General features: G+C 33.4%; 1 protein-coding gene across 1 annotated transcript; it reads right to left on the reverse strand.

The window, feature by feature from the left end:
- Positions 1–876: 876 nt before the first annotated feature.
- On the reverse strand, positions 877–19,548 carry LOC126975682 (potassium channel subfamily K member 18-like). The gene is made up of 3 exons (XM_050823681.1): positions 19,259–19,548; positions 3,686–4,307; positions 877–3,603 (listed from the first exon to the last, which is right to left on the reverse strand). Exons 2-3 carry the CDS (start codon positions 4,281–4,283, stop codon positions 2,804–2,806), a joined length of 1,398 nt encoding a protein of 465 aa, XP_050679638.1. The 5' UTR covers positions 4,284–4,307; positions 19,259–19,548; the 3' UTR covers positions 877–2,803.
- Positions 19,549–19,894: the final 346 nt, after the last annotated feature.

Consider the following 19,894-nt stretch of genomic DNA (forward strand, 5'->3'; position numbering starts at 1 on the left):
CGACAAGGGTCGCGGAATGGGGTAAATTGAACCTTGTCCAATTTAACCCCCAGAAGACTCAAGTTGGCGCGTTTACCACTAAAAAAACCCCACTTGTCGTATCACCGCTCTTCGACAACACTTCCCTTAAAGCCTCGCCTAGTATCGGAATACTGGGTCTGGAAATCTCGAGCGATTGCCAATTTCGTGGCCATCTGGAGGGCAAAGCCAAATTGGCTTCGAAGAAGCTGGGCGTCATCAATAGAGCACGGCAATACTTCAAGCCGGCCCACATTCTAGCGCTCTACAAAGCGCAGGTCCGGCCACACATGGAGTATTGCTGTCATCTCTGGTCTGGCGCACCCCAGTATCTGCTCGATCCATTTGACCGCGTGCAACGTAGAGAAGCCCGAATTGTCGGGGACTCAGTGCTCTGTGAACGGCTGGATCTCTTGGCGTTGCGTAGAGACGTCGCTTCATTGTGTGTCTTCTACCGCATTTATCACGGTGAGTGTTCCGAAGAGCTGTTTAACCTGATTCCTGCCGCCGAATTCCACCTTCGCACGACTCGCCACAAGCTATCATCCCCACCATTTGGATGTGTGGCGGTCCTCCACAGTGCGGTTTTCAAGGAGTTTTCTTCCGCGTACTACAACGCTGTGGAATGAGCTTCCTTGTGCGGTGTTTCCGGGACGATACGACATGGGTACCTTCAAAAAAAGCGCGTACACCTTCCTTAAAGGCCGGCAACGCTCTTGTGATTCCTCTGGTGTGGCAAGTGAATGTGGGCGGCGGTGATCAATTAACACCAGGTGACCCGTACACTCGTTTGTCTGTCTTACTTCTTCTTCTTTAAAATGTAACTTATTGTATGTAGGGTGTAAAAAAACATCGAAATCAGGTTAAAATTTATATTTTTATTATATATTTCAATGTACACATTGCAACCTACAGTTACATTGTCCATCATATTATTTACTTAACTAATCGACATCATAAATCCAAAAATTCATCACACCACACTCAAATTAATTAATTCTTCCAAACTAATTGAAATCGTCATCAACCTATAGTAGTCTAACATATGTAAGCTGCTATAACTTTGTATATTATATAAATATTGCGTGTTTGTGTATGTACTATGTGTATTTCTAAAGCGGCTGAACTTTTGATAAAAATTCTAAGGAATCTTTAGGTTATCTCAGTAACAAATTCCTGTGATATTTGATAAGCAATTTTGGTAAAAATATTTTATAAAATAATATATAACGCCTTACACAACCGATCATAAATTTTCAACACAAGTTTTTAAGGAGTTTTCAAGGGTACAGAAGAGATGAGGCTATCGATTTCATAACAGTTCCGAAGTGAGCGCTATGGGGTGGGGCTAAGCAAATACAAAATAAAACTTAAAATAAAAATGATATTTAAATACGCAAGTAAATTTCCAGGAAGTTGATTATAAACTTCATTAAATATTATAACATATTGTCAAGAAATCCATTACTAATATACACACGCCCAACACAACTACAAAGCCATACAAATAAACCCGAATACTTTACAATTAAAATACGATCATTTAATAATAATTTGATATAACAAATGTGATAGTTTTTCTTATATATAAATAAATTGTAATACATACACAATGTATGTTTTTATACTCTTATTTTCGACCGCGCACATGTAAATATAATAATAGTCTTAAAAACCTCCTAATTGTCCCTTAAAGATACTATTTTCTTAAATTGGCCATCGATACAGTAGGTAAATGTTGTCTTTAAAATAAATCACAAATATCAACGGCCTTTGATGAAAATGCAATGACTTATTTAATACAAAATTTGATTGATGTGACTAATTTGCTAAAATTATTGAATTGTCTTATTCTATTCAAATCAAAAGCAATCATATTGCATGATTTATATATCCGTCAATATTGATAACTGAATCAACAGAATCCTTATATCCATATTTCTTCATATTGTGCTACGCAATATAAGCTCAGCAGTGCCTAATAAACGAAAACAATAATGTTATTAACTACAGTTAAGGTAAGGTCAATGTCTAAATAAGTACCCTTATTCTCGTATATCTGTACAAATGAATATTATATTTTCTTTCATATAATATATGATACCAAAATGATACCAAAATAATATGATATGAGACATGCTTTCTTTGACTACGTCTATAATATTTTCTATTTCTTTTATCCTTTACCCTCATGTTGAAATAACATATTGTGCAAATAATTCACAGGGAAAGCTTATTTTTAATTAGCATGTAACGAAATTTTTCCCCAAAATTACAATTTACTATAAGCACTAGAGTTTAAATTTGTTTTTAAATAAAAATTGGAAATTTATACGAACTCGAGCTTGAAAATAAATCTCCATGTTTACATTTTACTACGAAAAAATGAAAACTCTCAATTATTTGCACACTACTTGGGCAATAGATAAGAAATACTCTTTACTATTTTTCTTTGAAATTTGGCACAACAAGTAATTTAGATTCAATCAGTCATTTTATTGTTATGATTATATTATGAATGCAATCTATAATTAAAAACTAGTTTTACGGAACAGATTCGTACAAAAATCCTGCCTAGATTGACTTTATATTACATTCAACTAACAACAAATATATTCTACAACGAGATCCTTTCAGGTTCCTGCTCTTCTTTAACTGTATAAACTGATCTACGTAATGCAGCACCCTCATACATGGAACTAGGAACGTGATGCAAAACTTCGGGCAAAGCCTCTCCACCTGAAGTTATCAGGGATTCTTGGGTCGCATTTCTGCTCGGGTCACGTCAAGACCTTTGTATAAACTCTGCTGTTATGATCTTTTTGCTATTACCATTCATCATCTTATCGTGATGTTTCAGTCTATGGACTATTTCATCATGTAAAACATTAAAACACATAGCCGTTAGAGCTAGACCTGTTATAATGTAAATTGAACAAAACCATATTGTTTCCGATGAAGTACCATTCCTCTGACTAGCACCAGGTGCTAAATGGCCGAACCCAATAGTACTTAAACTCATAAAACAGAAATAAATACCATCAACAATGCTCCAACCCTCTAATTTATATAAAACAAGAGCACCGAAAAAGATATAAGCAAAAATAGCCGCAAGGCACAAAGAAATCGGAGCAAGAATGGAAAGCCCGTGAAACGAAACTTTTGAATCTGTGTCCGTACAACTCAAAGAGTCGCAATCTCTAAGGAAATTTAATCCCACAGTTTTATCTTTTATTGAATTCGTGCTAAGGCTGTTTGCTTGGGATGCCGAAATAATTGTACCAGATGGAGAGCGAACATAATATGGTTCTTGTAAATGCAATGTTTGAGATCTATAGTCATCTGTTTGTCTTTTTACTTTATCCTTGGAAGGCTTAGTATTTGAAATGTCTTCATCTAGGTAACAATAACCGCATTTAACGCACAGACAACAACAAAGTGTTCTGCTGAAAATACTCCTTATGAGTCTTGATAGTAAAGCTCCAACCACAGATAAATACAGTAGTGTTAAGGGTATGCCTATCACTGCATAGCCAATTGTCACAACTTTACCTAAAGCTGTTTTTGGGGCGATGCTTCCGTATCCTAAAACAAACAAAGATAATTTGTAATATGATAATATCCAGGTTTATAATAAGTTATAATTATCTAGTAATATGAGATTTACCTATAGTAGTCAGAACCGTTAACGAATATAGAAAGGCCTTAGCGAAATTCCACTCATAGTCATCAGTGATATGAGGTGGTGTAGACTCCAAGGCTCTGACTCCTTCGTATTGTTCAGAAACATCAGCAGTAACTCTAGAAACTAACTTATCCTGAAACCTCGCTATTTCCTGAGCTGCAAGTCTAGTCCAGTTCTCTTTGTATAAAATATTTAGCGAAACTGTAATCTCCCAAATGCTCTCCACTGTTTGTGATCTAAGCTCAGCACTAGATTGTGCAATGCTATTATTTGATTTTGATGCATGTACAGGTTTCTTACTATCACCGGTTTGATAGGAAGTGGTAGCTAGAGTTTTTTGATGAATTTTGGCTGCACTTCCTTCTATAGCCAGAAAAATGAATGCTCCCATTAATGTATAGATAAGTAAAATCAATAATATTCCAAGATTCGTGATACATCCGGCTATCAAGCTCTTCCTTTTACTTCTATTAGTTTTAAAACAAAAACAACAACTAATATATTCGTCGCTGTGTTCAACTGACTTACTACTTTTTTTGTAGGTGCCATTAATTGGTTTCTTTTTCTTGTTCGACTCCATTTTAAGTATTATTATTATTATATTCTGAAACAAAAAAGTATCATTATATAATATTTTTTTAAATACATCGAAAACAGAATTCATTTCGTCCACCAAATTTCAATCGAATTTTTATAAAATATTTCAAAAGTACCTGCTACTGTCACTCTAATTATTCGGTCATATGCAACTATGCCTATTAATTTGTAATTTTCAGAAATGAATGCCAAAATAAATTACGAGTTAAAATACTTTTCAACTTTAAAGAATAAAGTTTTAGAGGTAAGTAAATTGAAAAGTACAACATAGCCACAAAACGCAAGTTCTTTCAGGTTTACTATTAGAACCCAGCTTATTTTCAAACAAGGTCACATGTTTAAATAAATACTTTTTAAAGGATTAAAATGCGTGTAATTGTGACTATATTTATCATTAGATTTTTGATTAAACTTTACACTTTTATTATTATTTTATTTATATATATTTAGTCCCCCTGAAAATGTGCTCTGCAAAGGTCACGAAATGTTATACTTATAAAATAATTATAATAAAAACGTATTTTATGTGTAACACTCGCGTTAATCAAAGAAGTTACTAAGGTAACAGAATATAATAATTGAATTAACGCCACAGACACAATCACAAGTAACCAAGTTATTAAGACTAAGCTGTAGATTCTCTCATAATATGAAATTTAATCTTAGCACTAAGTTATAAACGTTTATTAAGTGCACGTGATAAATCTTAATTCGCAGTAACTTGTATTTGCAGGAGCATGCAACTTCAGCAAGATTGCTCCGAAGAGCATTACATCTGTATTATTATTTCCTTCCGTCGTAGAAGGGAGCCGGATTACGTAAATTTGTGAGGATCGTGTTACATTTATAACACGGATGACACTTCCTGCAATTTGAATTGTACGCGGATATACAAATGTTTTCTATATTTTCAAAGTGAAAATTCGTGGATGGTAAAGAAATGTAATTTAAAACTAATATTTATTATAATTTAGTCTAACAGTGCCTCTTGAATTTACACCTCCAACGTTCTTAGTCCAAAGCGTATTACCACAAACAATGGTTCGACATCATAATGGTATATTAATGTTTACTCTCATCTTCAGTTACGGCTTTAGGAATAAATTAAATTTGTATATTTAAACTCAGTGGTGATGGAAATCAGAAACAATTGTTTAATGAAGAGTATTTTGATGTGACGCAACAGGTAGTCGATCTACGTCGTGATATGGGGAATTACCATTAGTAGCAATATTTCCATACAAACTTTCATGACTGTTTTCTCCTTGTGTTTTATCTCTAGAACAAAATTTTTTTTTCTACAAATAAACAACCGACTTCAATAACACTATTTCAAAACAAAAGATTTAATGCACGAAAAAGTGTAAAAATAATTACGTATTTTTATACAATCTAATTAATTAATCTAATTCTATTACAATTATTGTCATTTTTGGAATCGGTGTAATTCCGCCGCGACCCACTCTCGCCTCCTCACAACTCAAGCACATCTCACCTTATAACAATGACTACAAAAATTACAATAATCGTAACTAGAATTAGATTAATAACTAGATTGTATAGAAATACGTAATTATTTTTATACTTTTAGTGCATATTATATCTATTGTTTTGAAATAGTGTTTTTGAAGTCGGTTGCCTTTTGTTATTTTTTTTTTTATTTTTTGATTTTTAGTAATTTGAAGTACACTAACTAACAATTTGACAAAATATGTGTAAATTTACAAAAATTTTCAATGCAGCCATGAACGTAAGCGCTTTGCAATTTGATTACAGACAGTTAGAAATTCTGCCACAGATCCACAGTCCCATTGATCATTATATTCGACTACGACAATTACTTGACGATAACTATGTTATGGTAGATGACTTAAACATCCGGATACCATAAAAAAGATTCGGCCGAGTATCGTTAATATGCTCCTTAGAATTGAAGAGTTCCGTTACTATGTCATGGATTCCGTAATTTGAACCTAACCAAACTAACTATCTTTGAAGTATATTCTTTCCAATAAAAAAAAGAATCATCGAAATCGGTTGGCGCGATATTGAGTTATTCGTAATCATTTTGAAAATAGAACAGATCCGGGGGTATTTAAGCCGTACTAAGCGTGGCCTACGGCAGTTCTAGTTCTGACTCGAAAGTGTGTAAAGAAGAAGAAGAAAAGAAGAAGTAGTGAAAAGTGGAAGTGTTCCAAGAAGAAGAAGATAAAAGAGACTTAATGTTCGGTGCGGTGAGACGCGAAGGTACTGCCGCCCACAAGAGGAACAGCGGCAGACCGGCGAAGTGCAAGTTCAGAAGAAGTGAACGCAAATAAGACTCGTTCCTATAAGCGGAGTATTATTTCCACTCCCTGACCCACTCTCATGTCCATATGTTCATTGTTTTTAAGTTAAAGCACTTCAGTAACAGTGCTTAAAACGACTTAAAAGCCCAATAGAAAATAATCTGAAAATGGCGAAAGAATTAAAAAAGTCCGACCATATCGAGGAGTCCGACACATAATAGTTCCTTCTCATTCAGTTTCCACTTTATTGGAGGAAGAAATAATCGAGAACCCTTAAATTTTTTTACCCATGATTTTTAGTTGGACCTACAGGTGACTTTTACTGCACTGATTTTGGCCAGCGCGACAGAAATATTACAACTACTATAAAGTAAAAATAATAATAATTCTTTTTATATGAGATACAAAATAGCTTTAAGGGTGAATGTATACACTTTTATAATAAAGGCATTATCTATAAATAAATTTAAATGTTTTATTTATTATGATTACTACATTATGGGTATCGTATCAGAGGTTCTCGAGGGTGCAGAGAACGATTTTGTGATCATTTTTGAAATCCAAGATGGCCGTCGCTCAAAAGTATGATAACTTCATTATGGGTATCGTATCCGAGGTTCTCGAGGGTGCTGAGAACGATTTTGTGATCATTTTTCAAATCCAAGAGCGGCCGCCGCTCAAAATTATGATAACTACATTATGGGTATCGTATCAGAGGTTCTCGAGGGTGCAGAGAACGATTTTGTGATCATTTTTGAAATCCAAGATGGCCGTCGCTCAAAAGTATGATAACTTCATTATGGGTATCGTATCCGAGGTTCTCGAGGGTGCTGAGAACGATTTTGTGATCATTTTTCAAATCCAAGAGCGACCGCCGCTCAAAAGTATGATAACTACATTATGGGTATCGTATCCGAGTTTTTCGAGGGTGCTGAGAACGATTTTGTGATCATTTTTCAAATCCAAGATTCCTATTACTCCACGGCTGAATATCTAAGTGATCGGACAGCCTGGGACTAGATTATGATTATTTTATCGCAATAGCAATGACAGTACAATATTGTATATTATTTTTATTAAAAAGAGCGCAAAAAAAGAATACTGGAGCGCCATTTGTTTCTGAAGCAGTAGTAGTATCTAGTATATTAGAAATGACATCAAAAAGAATTCTAAAGGAAGAAATTTTGAGAAAATAAATGCCTTTTATGCCTTATAAATTCAGTGTTTAACTGACATGCGGTTTTTCGACATTATTACATATTATGATAACATATATTTTTATCGACGTTGGTAAGCTCCTGCCAAAAACAATAATGAGATTCTGTGGTTTCAATGACTACAGCAATATAATACACTCATCATAACATTCACGTAAGTTGGAGCAAAACTAATATTATTAATGCCAATAAGGGTTTATTATCTTCTTAAAATAAAATCACATATTAAATGACAAAAACTTCTACCAGTACAGATAAGGTACATTATTACATTATACAGTACATATTCATGCGGTACAAAATAAATGCGAATAAAATTGCGGGTTGAAGCTGGTTATTGATACATAATATTATGAAATTGAACATTTTATACCATTGGAAAGAAGTATTCGTAATATAGGCGGACTTGTTCGTTCTTTAAACTTTACAACAAAGACTTTAACCGAAATATTTAAAAAATATATATTAACTAATAAAGAGGTAATATAACAGTGTAATAAGACTAATGACCTTTAATATTATTGTGGGTAATGTAATAATGGTAAATGTAAATCGAAATCAAATCAAAAATATGTTATTTCATATGTAAATTGTATTACACTTAAAATATATATTTTTTTGATACAGCTCATTCGGAAGGCAGATTTCCTTAGAGACGAACGAGCAAGAAACTCTAAGGTTGGTGTTTTCAAAACAGAATGGTACTACAAGTTCCTATTTTTAATTAAATTTACAATAAATGCAAAGGCTAGTCAATTACTAAATGCCTTACACGAGTAACTAAAAAACATGTAAATTATAAGTAAAAACATAGTTATAGTTATTGAGTACATACATATTGCACAATACAGTAGATGCATCAATCTACACATACCGTTAATAAAACAAAGGCATTAAGCGAGGATTTTATTAGCTTTTATATATAAAAAAATATATAATTACATTAATTTAAAAGAAAATTATTAAGAAAATAAGAGAAATAAAAAACATGAAGCAGACTTCCCGGTGCGAGGATCATCCAGCCACCACAAGAAGCGCCCGTTCACGAGCATGACGCCTGGACCAGCCATCGCCTCCCTCGATTATATTTTAGGGAAGGGAATGACCCGCACCACGTCACTGCCAAAAGCAGTAGCATTAAGCGATGCCTGTCACGAGAACTCTACCATATAACAAAAGGTAATGTTCATCTACATAATATATTATGCATTACTAATAAAATAAAAGCAGGGTGGTGAATGTTGTGTAAGACCAACAACCTTACTCGTTTATTTTCATTATTCTAATTCAATATGAATTAATTGCCCTAGACAGGTTTGTGGATTGTTTGCAGGTTTGACTTACTTTCGAAATGATCAGTTTTTTAACCCTCGCGCACCAGTATACCTTTTTTGACATCAATAACGTCTTAAATTAGCTGCAATAGTGGGACGTAATCCTAAAAAGCTACCATAACAAAAACAGACATATCGACGTGTACACAACTAATTCACGCTAAACTCACAGCCCTATCGAATCACTTTCACTTGCAATTATTGTTGTATCGAAGCTAAAATTAGAGTTGATGTCTTCTCAATCATTAAAATAAATGTTAATTAAGGGATTGATAATGATTAATCCGAATAAAATGCTTTATTTGTAATGATCCTCGCATGTTGAGAATGGACAGACCCCATATTTCTGACGTCATAATGACCAAAACTAATATGGCGTCGTGACAGACACTTTAAAAATCTCCAATAAAAGACTGCTTGCATTATGACGACTTACCTGCTAAACTGCAAACATTAATACGAGAAGTTTCATCTCGCGGATTGTTATACAACGGAGTAATATGAAACAAGCATCGCTACATAACCGAGTTGGTAATATAGTTGACAAAGTTTCTAGAATCTGTTGAGCACAAAGTTGCCGATTAGTTTCGGAAGGCGCTGTCTAATGGCTAAAAACGGCTAAGTGTTGGCAAGTTGGTGCCGTCGAGTTTCATTATTAGTTCGTAAGCTTGTTATACTTGTAAGCATTCGCTTCGGAATCTTGTCTACATGGTATTTCTTACTTATTATTAGAACTACACTTTTCTTTTCTGATATAACAAGCATTTTGTCACGGTTTTCTCTTTCCACTAATAGTTTGGTCTTAATATAGGCCAGAAGATGCATTTTTTATAGTTATAATCTCGTACTTATTCATTTTATCATGGATTAATTCACTGGTAATGATTTGAACAAAAGGCATAAAGGCATAAAAGGCATTTATTTTCTCAAAATTGATTCCTTTAGAATTCTTTTTGATGTCATTTCTAATAACTACTAGATACTACTACCGCTTCGGAAACAAATGGCGCTCTGAGAGAGAAGGAGCAGCGCAAGAACCTCTCCAACAACTTTATTAAAACGTTTACATATATTAAAACACTTCAGAGCTGTAACCATGGATCTTTTTTTTTAAATTAAAATAAGGGACGGGACGAGCAGGACGTTCAGCTAATGGTGATTGATACGCACTGCCGCTCAGGATTCTTGAAAAACCCAATAATTCTGAGCGGCACTAGAATTGCGCTCGTCACCTTGAGACGTAGGATGTTATGTCTCATTTGCCCAGTAGATTCACTAGCTATGGCGCCCTTCAGTTCAAAACACAGTAACGCTTATACATTACTGCTTACCCATAATCTAGCCGGCATCCTGTGCAAAGGAGCCTCCCACTGGTATAATTAAGTGGTAGATATAAATAACGAGTTAAAAACCTATAAATATATTTATTTATTTTTTTAATAATTGAGGGACTTTTACAAGACGAAAACCGCGAACACCTAAAAAGCACAAGAGCGCTTGTTTCTTCTTCTGTTGTAAGAGTGTCTCCGACCATCAAGCTCAGTATAATATGGCAAAAAATATATACGCACTCTACCATTGGGTGTCAATATATGAAAGTAAGCTGTGGTTGATTTGGTTGAATATTTTATGTGGCGGTTTATGAAGTTATAATACAGGGTACGTTCGAGAAGCTAATATCTTATAATCAATTACGTGATTCATGCTCAAGTTTCTCGCTTTGAATCCGATCAAACGAACCCAAGGTAATATAATAAGTCATTTAAATTGGAATAGAGATTGCTCTGCGAACATTAGGAGTAACAGAGCGCGCTAAAACGCAGTAATATTGGATTATATCGCTGATTTATGCAAAATCTTTATCATGACATTCGAAATTGGTTTTCAGTATCGTCGCTTTGGGTTGAGAGCGGAACGCTTAAAGATTTGTCGTCCTTTTTAATCCAAAGGTAAATTACAAAAAGGATTTGTGTCAGGTGAATTTATAAAGCTTAATGTATTTGGTCATTAGTCACGCCCGCGGCGATGCTCAACTTTGGTCGCCGTTTAGATAATACTTGCTTACACTTTTTTTGAGATGATAACTTTAAACCTAATACTCCACTGCTGAATATCTAAATGATCGGACAGCCTGGGACTAGATTGTGATTATTTTATAGCGATAGAAATGACTGTACAATATTTTATATTTTTATTGAAAAGAGCGCAAAAAAAAGAATGCTGGGAGAGTTTCTTGCGCCGCTTCTTCTCACTCAGAACGCCATTTGTTTCCGAAGCGGTAGTAGTATCTAGTAGTTATAAGAAATGACATCAAAAAGAATTCTAAAGGAATAATTTTTCAGAAAATAAATGCATTTTATGCCTTTTAAACGCTAATTTTGACACTGACCTGTCAAAATTGCCATTATTTGTTCATGTAAAGTCAACTCGAATCGACTAACGGCCGTTCAAAATATACTATCTACAGATGGAGATAAATTACTTCCTTTTTCTGTCAGTAATTAGCTGTCAATAATTGGAAGGTGTCCCAATATACCCGATAAGTCATTCTTATCGCCTTATATTGGGACGTGTGAATTGCAAATATCATACAAACTTTATATCGCTGGTAAGCTATATGTCGTCCCATTGACAGACAGCGTATAAAGGAATTCAAATAAAGGAATTCCGATTTACAGAATTCTGTTTCTATTTGATCAATTACTGGGTTATAATTTAAATAAGCGCAGATTAAGTCTTTTAAAGTTATGTAAACATGAGAAAAATAAGCTCTTTTAATAACATAACAAATTTTGAATACCTGCTTGATCGTCATCAAATCCAACCGATACACAAAATGCTCGCCCACACCTGCGTGACGACAGAAAAAGGCCCAGATCATTCGTCATATTGAAAATATCAATCATTTTTTTATTACATTATTTTAGTTTCAACTTAGACTTTTAATATGATTTTCACTGACTTTATGACCGAATCTTAGTGTATGGAACTTTTAAACCGTCTTCAAAAAAGGAGCAGGTTCTCAATTCGTTGGTAGTTTTTTTATGTTTGTTACCTCAAAACTTTCGACTGGGTGAACCGATTTTGATAGTTCTTTTTATTTGAAAGCTGGTGGTGCATCCCTTGTGGTCCAATTGTAATTTGGTCCAGATCTGACAATGGCATCCATGAGAAAACCATAAAAGTCTTAAATTTGTGGATGATATATTTACGAATAACTCAATATCACGCCAACCAATTTCGATGATTCTTTTTTTATTGGAAAGGATAAACTTCAAAGATAGTTTGGTTATGGATGGTTTGGGTAGGTTCTGTTTACGGAATCCATGACAAAGTAACCGAACTCTTCAATTCTTAGGAGCAAAGTAACGATACTGGGCTGAATCTTTTTTATGGTATCCGAATATTTAAGTCATCGACCATAACATAGTTATGGTCAAGTAATTCTCGTAGTCGAATATGATAATCAATGGGACACCTTAACGACTTACAATAAGGGTACGATCTGTGGCAGAATTTCTTACCGCCTGTAATCAAATTGCAAAGCGCTTACGTTGATTGCTGCATTGAAAAAATAAGTATATCTACACATATTTAGACAAATTGTTAGTTAGTGTACTTCAAATTCACTAAAAATTAAAAAATAAAAAAAATTTACCAAAAACACAACCTACTTCGAAAACACAATTTCAAAATATAATATGCACTAAAATGCATAAAAATAATTGCGTATTTTATACAATGTAATTAATTATTCTATATTTATACTTTTTAGTGCATGTTATGTCTATTGTTTTGAAAAAGTGTGTTTGAAGTCGGTTGTTTTTTCTTAATTTTAATTTTTATTTTTTGATTTATGTTGAATGATGGACCTTAAGAAAACCACCACAATAGGGATAACTTAGATTATTTTAAAACAATGCGATTCCGATGTGGCAGTATATTATTATATTCCCTCAATATGAAACAATATTATACAAACAAAATGAGACCATAATTTTACTATAATTCACAATGATGGAACGTAATTGGGGTTCTACGATCCAGCAGTACCCTCGATAATCCTTGCGTATTGAATTATATAACCTCTTTTAATAATCTATTAATACCACATATAATATAATAATTACACAGATGATTCGAACCGTAACCAAAATAACTATTTAAAAAAAAATCCCTTATAATATAGATAACTAGCTGACCTGGAAAACGTTGTTTCGCCATATAAATTATATGTGTAAACCTTCCTTGAGCTTCAACGAATCTACTACAAAAGATTTCATTGAGATCGGTCGAATAGTTTAAGAGTTATTAGGGAACATACAAACATACATTCTCCTATATATAGATTTAGGTTGAAATATTTTTACTTAGTATTAATTCGTCAGTTTCTTGTCGATGAGTCTCAATATAAGCTTTACGAAACGGTAGTGTTGTTATAAAAGTAATATACGATTCAAAACTGTGTTTATATACCTAGTTGTATAACCAATATTTAACTTTGACTCTACTAAATACTTTGTCGTTCTTATTTTCAAAGTCAAAGTCAAATAAAATCTATTTAATTAGGCCCAAACCAATCGCTTTTGAATCGTCACTATAAACATTTATTTTCAATTACGGAATCTACCATATTGTGTTCGGAAAAAGTTGAGCTCATTAGAAGAACATAGGAAACTCATCGGCAACCCTTTTCTATCACTACAGTATTTTCAATGGCTGTAATATACATAATAAATTAGTTTGTAAGGTGCTGCATCCAATATATGAATAGTGCTAAAATTATATCAAATATTTCATAAAAGTAATAAAGAATAAGCTGTATAAATAAATCGTATTATATTGGATGGATCAATCTTTAGAGCTTGAATTCATTCACGTGTAAGGAAGGATGCTTCAAATGCTTTTTCATTCATAAGTTTGTGATTTTGAAATTCCCCAACTTGGTTTTAATTCATTTAAATAAAGTAATGCTATAGTTATATATTTTTTTATTATAATATAATGTAGTAAAGGAGTCAGTTACCGTCAACTGACCAGGATGCTCATTTGTCCTCCTATTTATGTATACTAATATTATAAACATGAAAGATTTGATTGTTTGATGGTTGCATTGAAGGCTCCGAAAGTACTGAACCGATTTGGAAAATTATTTCACTGTTGGTAAGCTACACTACACTATTCTCCGGGTGACATAGGCTATATTATATTTATAAAAAAAATAACGATCTTTACTAGAACTCCAATTATGTAACCCAAAGTGTAAAAAAATACCTTAAAATATACATAATGTCCCAAAGTTATGGGACATGAAGGGAAAGTACCTTAAATATCGAAGATAGGCTATTTTACTGAAAGAAGACTTTATGTTATTTTTAAAAGTTAGTACTTCTGCATTCAAAGATTTTCTAAAAATTACTTGCCTCGTCTGGCAATTGAACCGATTGAAATGTAAAAAAAAACCCTAGTTTAATGATGCCAATCGAAAGAATGGCCAAAAACTAATAACTCTTCTTAAGTAACATAGTATTTTAAAAGAAAGAAGTGAAGAAGAAGTGGGTATTATTTGTAAATTAATTAATTAAATGCTGAAAATGTGATATCTCTTGTCTTACGCAAATAGCCAATCTTTTAATGAGTCCGCTGCCTGTGATTTTCTTATCATTTTATGGTGAATACTCGATATGATATGGCATAATTCTGTTTGTAACTCGCCCACGTTCTCGTATCGCATTTTGTATAGCATATCTTTCACGTATCCACAAAAGAAGAAATCTAATTGTGTAAGGTCCGGGGATATGGCCGGCCATCTAATCGGTCCATTCGTACCAATCCAAGTAGGAAAACATTCATTTTAGGTTGTTAGTTTCTTTTAAAATTCTATGTTACTTAAGAAAATTTATTAGTTTTTGGCCATTCTTTCAATTGCCATCATAAAAGTAGGGGTGTTTATTTTTACATTTCAGTCGGTTCGATTCCCAGACGAGGCAAGTAATCTTTAGAAAATCTTTGAATGCAGAAGTACTAACTTTTAAAAATAACATAAAGTCTTCTTTAAATAAAATAGCCTATCTTCGATATTTAAGGTACTTTCCCTTCATGTCCCATAACTTTGGGACATCCTGTATATTACATCGCTTACGCTACGACAACTATTGATGATACAATAAAATAATGTAGTACGATAATACAGAATACAAGTCATAAGTGTTCTTTTATTTAAAAAAATATTAAAATGCCGCTACTACATGCTCCATCCTGTGCGTACGCGGACGAATTCGGGAGTTTCAGCTAGCTTAAAATATAATTCTAGTAAAGATCGTAATTTTTTTTGTAAATATAATATGAATTTGAAATAGTTCTGGGGTCGATAAGCTTTCATGATTTGAATTGAATTTAGAAATTATGTGATACCTTCAAAGTAGCCAACAGTTAAGCAAATGCAAACATTTACACCCGATAACTGCAAATCTCAGAAGTAACACGAGTAATTTTACGAGCAATGAAGACCCTCGTGATTGAGTTACGACCGTCTCCTCAACGTTTATTGCTTCCTTGTAATACTCATTCAAGTGAACTACGGGCAGCTGTAAAACGTAACTATCTTACAAAGCAGTCTTAGATAATTGGTGGAAACTCGAAGGGGTATTATTGTATTAATAAACATCACAAATCATCAATCATGACTCTAGAACTAGAAACAATATCTTGAGTATAGGAGTCACTAGTTTTGGATGATGCAGAGCATGATATTGGTATTCGTTTATCCATTACTATTTATATTTTTATTGAACAATTTGTTATGTTTTTAAAGTGATAACTCTCTCTTCTAGGATTAATACACAAATAAAATTTGAAAGCAAAATTTTATGAACGATTCGGGACTCGAACCCACGACCCCTCGCGTTCCGTGCGTGTGCTCTGCCAACTGAGTTTACCGTTCGAGTCACGTATCGTCATAAAATCTGGTATGATTTGTTCAAATCTCAGGTTGTGGCTTCATATACAGGATCTACTTTACAGTTGATAACCTGCTCAACCCCAGTATTTGAATATTAGGAAATTGACTTGAGATGTCGCTCTTGTAAATCTAAACAATTTGTTATGTTTTTAAAGTGATAACACTCACTTCTAGGATTAATACATAAATTTTATTTGTGTATATTTTAATTGATTAATAGCCAAACGCGATTTGAAAGGTCTGAACCATATACCTAGAATGTACTAGCGTAAAAAGCCCCTAAAAATGATACGTGACCAAGATTGATTTGTCAATGTTTTAACTAGTTTATTTTTGTTTTAAATAAGGGACGAGACGAGCAGGACATTCAGCTGATGGTAATTGATACGCCTGCCCATTACAATGTAGTGCCGCTCAGGATTCTTGAAAAACCCAAAAATTCTGAGCGACACTACAATTGCGCTCGTCACCTTGAGACATAAGATGTTAAGTCTCATTTGCCCAGTAATTTCACACTTTTTCAGACCAAAACACAGTAATGTTTCCAAATTGCTGCTTCACGGCAGAAATACGCGCCGATGTGGTACCCATAATCTAGCCGGCATCCTGAGCAAAGGAGCCTCCCACTAGTAAATCATGTTCAAAGTTAAAAGCGTTCAAAATATTAAATATTTCTTTAAAAGCTTGATTCCGCCCTTCATTTTATTTGATACCCATATTATGTGGGTTCATTGAATTTAAAGGTTAACCTAACTCAATAATACAAAAAATTTCATAAACTTTGAGGAAATTGGACCTGTTAATTATAAGAAAATATCTGAAGAAGGATTGTCTCAAGTTGCCTGACAATAACACGTACTCTCTAGAAATAATGAGGCCAAGTGTTATAAAGACTACGATCATGTTGAAAGCTACTTAAGGGAATGTTGAATTTACATCACCAACGAATAGATACTTAAAAATACTCGTATTTAGGACTAATTTTACATATAGCTAAACTAAATTTATAAGCTACTTTTACTAAGAAGGAGTTGCTTAATATATTTTTTATTTATGGTCACTCAAAAGTATTTGTAATGTGTAGTTATGTTTCCAATATTAAAATAAAGTACGGAAAAGCGTCAAATAAGTATAAACAGTAAGGTTTATAACGGTAGTCAGTGGGAGGCTCCTTTGCACAGGATGCCGGCTAGATTATGGGTATCACAACGTGCCCTTTTCTGCCGCGAAGCAATAACATGTAAGCATTATTGTTAAGCGAATGGCGGTCCATAATGGAGTGTTTGTCGCCTCGTTAATGTACGAAAGTGAGAGTTGGGTATGGCAGAAGAAGCATAAAATTAGAATTAACGCAGTTGAAATGCGATCACTGCGTAGTATGTGTGTGGTAGGACTGATTGATAGAATTTCGAAAGAAAGAAGAAAGGGACAAGGGAGTGAAGAAAAAAATACTTATCAAATATATAAGGCAAGTGTGTGTGGGCAAGTCGGTCGCGGGAGACCTCGTAGAACACACGTCGACCAAATTGGGGACGGTTTGAGGAAAGGAAAGGTTCGAAGCCCCCGGAACCGGCGACCATGTATGAAAACCGCGTGAAGTTTGTAAGGATAGAAGCAAGTGGCATTCTATTGTCTTTGCCTACCCCGACGGGAACAAGGCGTGAGTGTGTGTTATTGTTTTCCGGTCTGAAGAGTGCCGTGGCTAGCAGCTGGCGTAGCTGAAATGACTGGGTAAATGAGAAGAGTGCAGTAATTGTAGTGCCGCTCAGAATTTTTGGGTTTTTTAAGAATCCTGAGCGGCACTGCATTGTAATGGGGAGGCGTATCAATTACCATCAGCTGAACGTCCTGCTCGTCTCGACCCTTTTTGTAATAAAATTACAATGCAAACCTTTCACAACGTATACATTATTAGGTATAGGTATATTTCCTTTTTCTAATCTGAATGCATGGAAGTTGATCGGGCTGTAAAAAAATATACAAAAACTCTCAGAATATTAGTAATAGGAATACATACAAAGACGTATATAAACACAATATATTCCGAAACTTGCTATTCATAATTTCTTTAGCCCTAATAGTGATTTTTTATTTTAAAAAATTACACTTCTTGATAACCTCTTCTATACTTTGAAGTTGGTGAAAATACTGTGTAAAAATTACGCAATTTATTTTGTATTTAATGCAGTGAAAACTATGCTATCATATGGAATAAAATAATATTATATTTAAAACCTCATAATTTAAAATAATAATTCACATAATACAACAATATTGACACTCTCTAAAATACACACGACGGATTCGAACCCGGGACCTCAAGATCTTTAGGTAGAGTCACTTACCATTGGGCTATATGACTCGTCATAAAGGCATTTAATTTCTCAAAATTAATTCCTTCAGAATTCTTTTTGATGCAATTTCTAATATACTAGATACTACTACCGCTTCGGAAACAAATGGCACTCTGAGAGAGAAGAAGCGGCGCAAGAAACTCACCCAGCATATTGCACTGCCATTGCTATTGCTATAAAATAATCATAATCTACTCCCAGGCTGTCCGATCACTTAAATATTCAGCTGTGGAGTAGTAGGATTTACGACAGAGCCATTTTTTAATAAAACATTTAAATTTATTTATAGAGAATGCCTGAACAGTGGCTGGGACTTTACTATAAAAGTGTATACATTTACCCTTAAAGCTATTATGTATCTTATGAAACCTACTAGAATTAGTTACAAAAAACCCCTTATTTCTAGTGTTATAATAATGAAAATTACCATTACGAGCACAAAGGTATACTACATACTACATTATGGTTATTATGTTATGGTTCTTAAATATAATACGTTCTTGAAAACGACTGTTTAAATAGTTGTTAGCTCCGTAATGTACGAATTTATCACCCATTAACATTACGACAAAAAACTATATTTGTTACTAAGCTAATTCAATATTAGTAAAGTTATATATCAATAACAATGTTCTATGATGTAAGTTGTTATTTTATATTCTTTAATAGACACAAAAGCTATAGTTAGCATAATATATTTGGTGCCCGAATATATTCAATAACTTGCGATGTAGCGATGTTATCTATACGGTGCTTGATTATTTAACTGACATAAAATTAAACGATAAAAATAACTCGACTTACCTTTTTGCTTTGAACTATTGTTTTCCTCTGGCTTATTTATTCATTTTCAAATCATCTTAATTCCCTTAGCATATGTTGTCAATTCCATATAATATTTACAAAATACCGAAACGCACAAATGTATTGTTTTGTCAACTGCGTAAATTTATCAATCGTTTACAAGTACTGGTACACACAATTACTTGGAATTAGTTATATGTTTAAGTATTTAATATTTCCTTAATGTAAGAATTATTATTAATTGAAACTGATAAAGAAGATTTCAGCTGGAAACGAAATGCGGTCGCCAATTCGCCGCCATGTTTGCCTTTTGTGCGCATGCGTGAGAAGGCGTTTGGAACATGCGCTCAAGTCAATTAATAATATTTAAAAATCGCTAGATTATAATCCATTAATAGTGTCGAATTACAATCTACTACTTGAGTAATTCTTATTGTAAATACTATTTTATTTTTCCATTGTAAATTTAGATCTTATCATATATTTTTACGATTTTAAATAAAGCAATTTAATCGATTTATATTGCCATTCGTACTTTATTTACTAATTTTAATTTATATTTATTCAGTTATATTCATAACTATAATTTAAAAATGTAAAAGTCTATAATGTTGGGGCTACTGAAAACCAGTGCTA

Source organism: Leptidea sinapis, chromosome 37, assembly GCF_905404315.1.
Source record: "Leptidea sinapis chromosome 37, ilLepSina1.1, whole genome shotgun sequence".
Lineage (NCBI taxonomy): Eukaryota > Metazoa > Arthropoda > Insecta > Lepidoptera > Pieridae > Leptidea > Leptidea sinapis.

Coding starts and splice junctions, on each gene's coding strand:
- LOC126975682 (XM_050823681.1), bottom strand. CDS start 4,283: ATGGAGTCGAACAAGAAAAAGAAACCAATTAATGGCACCTACAAAAAA. Junction 3,604..3,685: donor AACGGTTCTGACTACTATAG/GTAAATCTCATA, acceptor TGTTTGTTTTAG/GATACGGAAGCATCGCCCCA.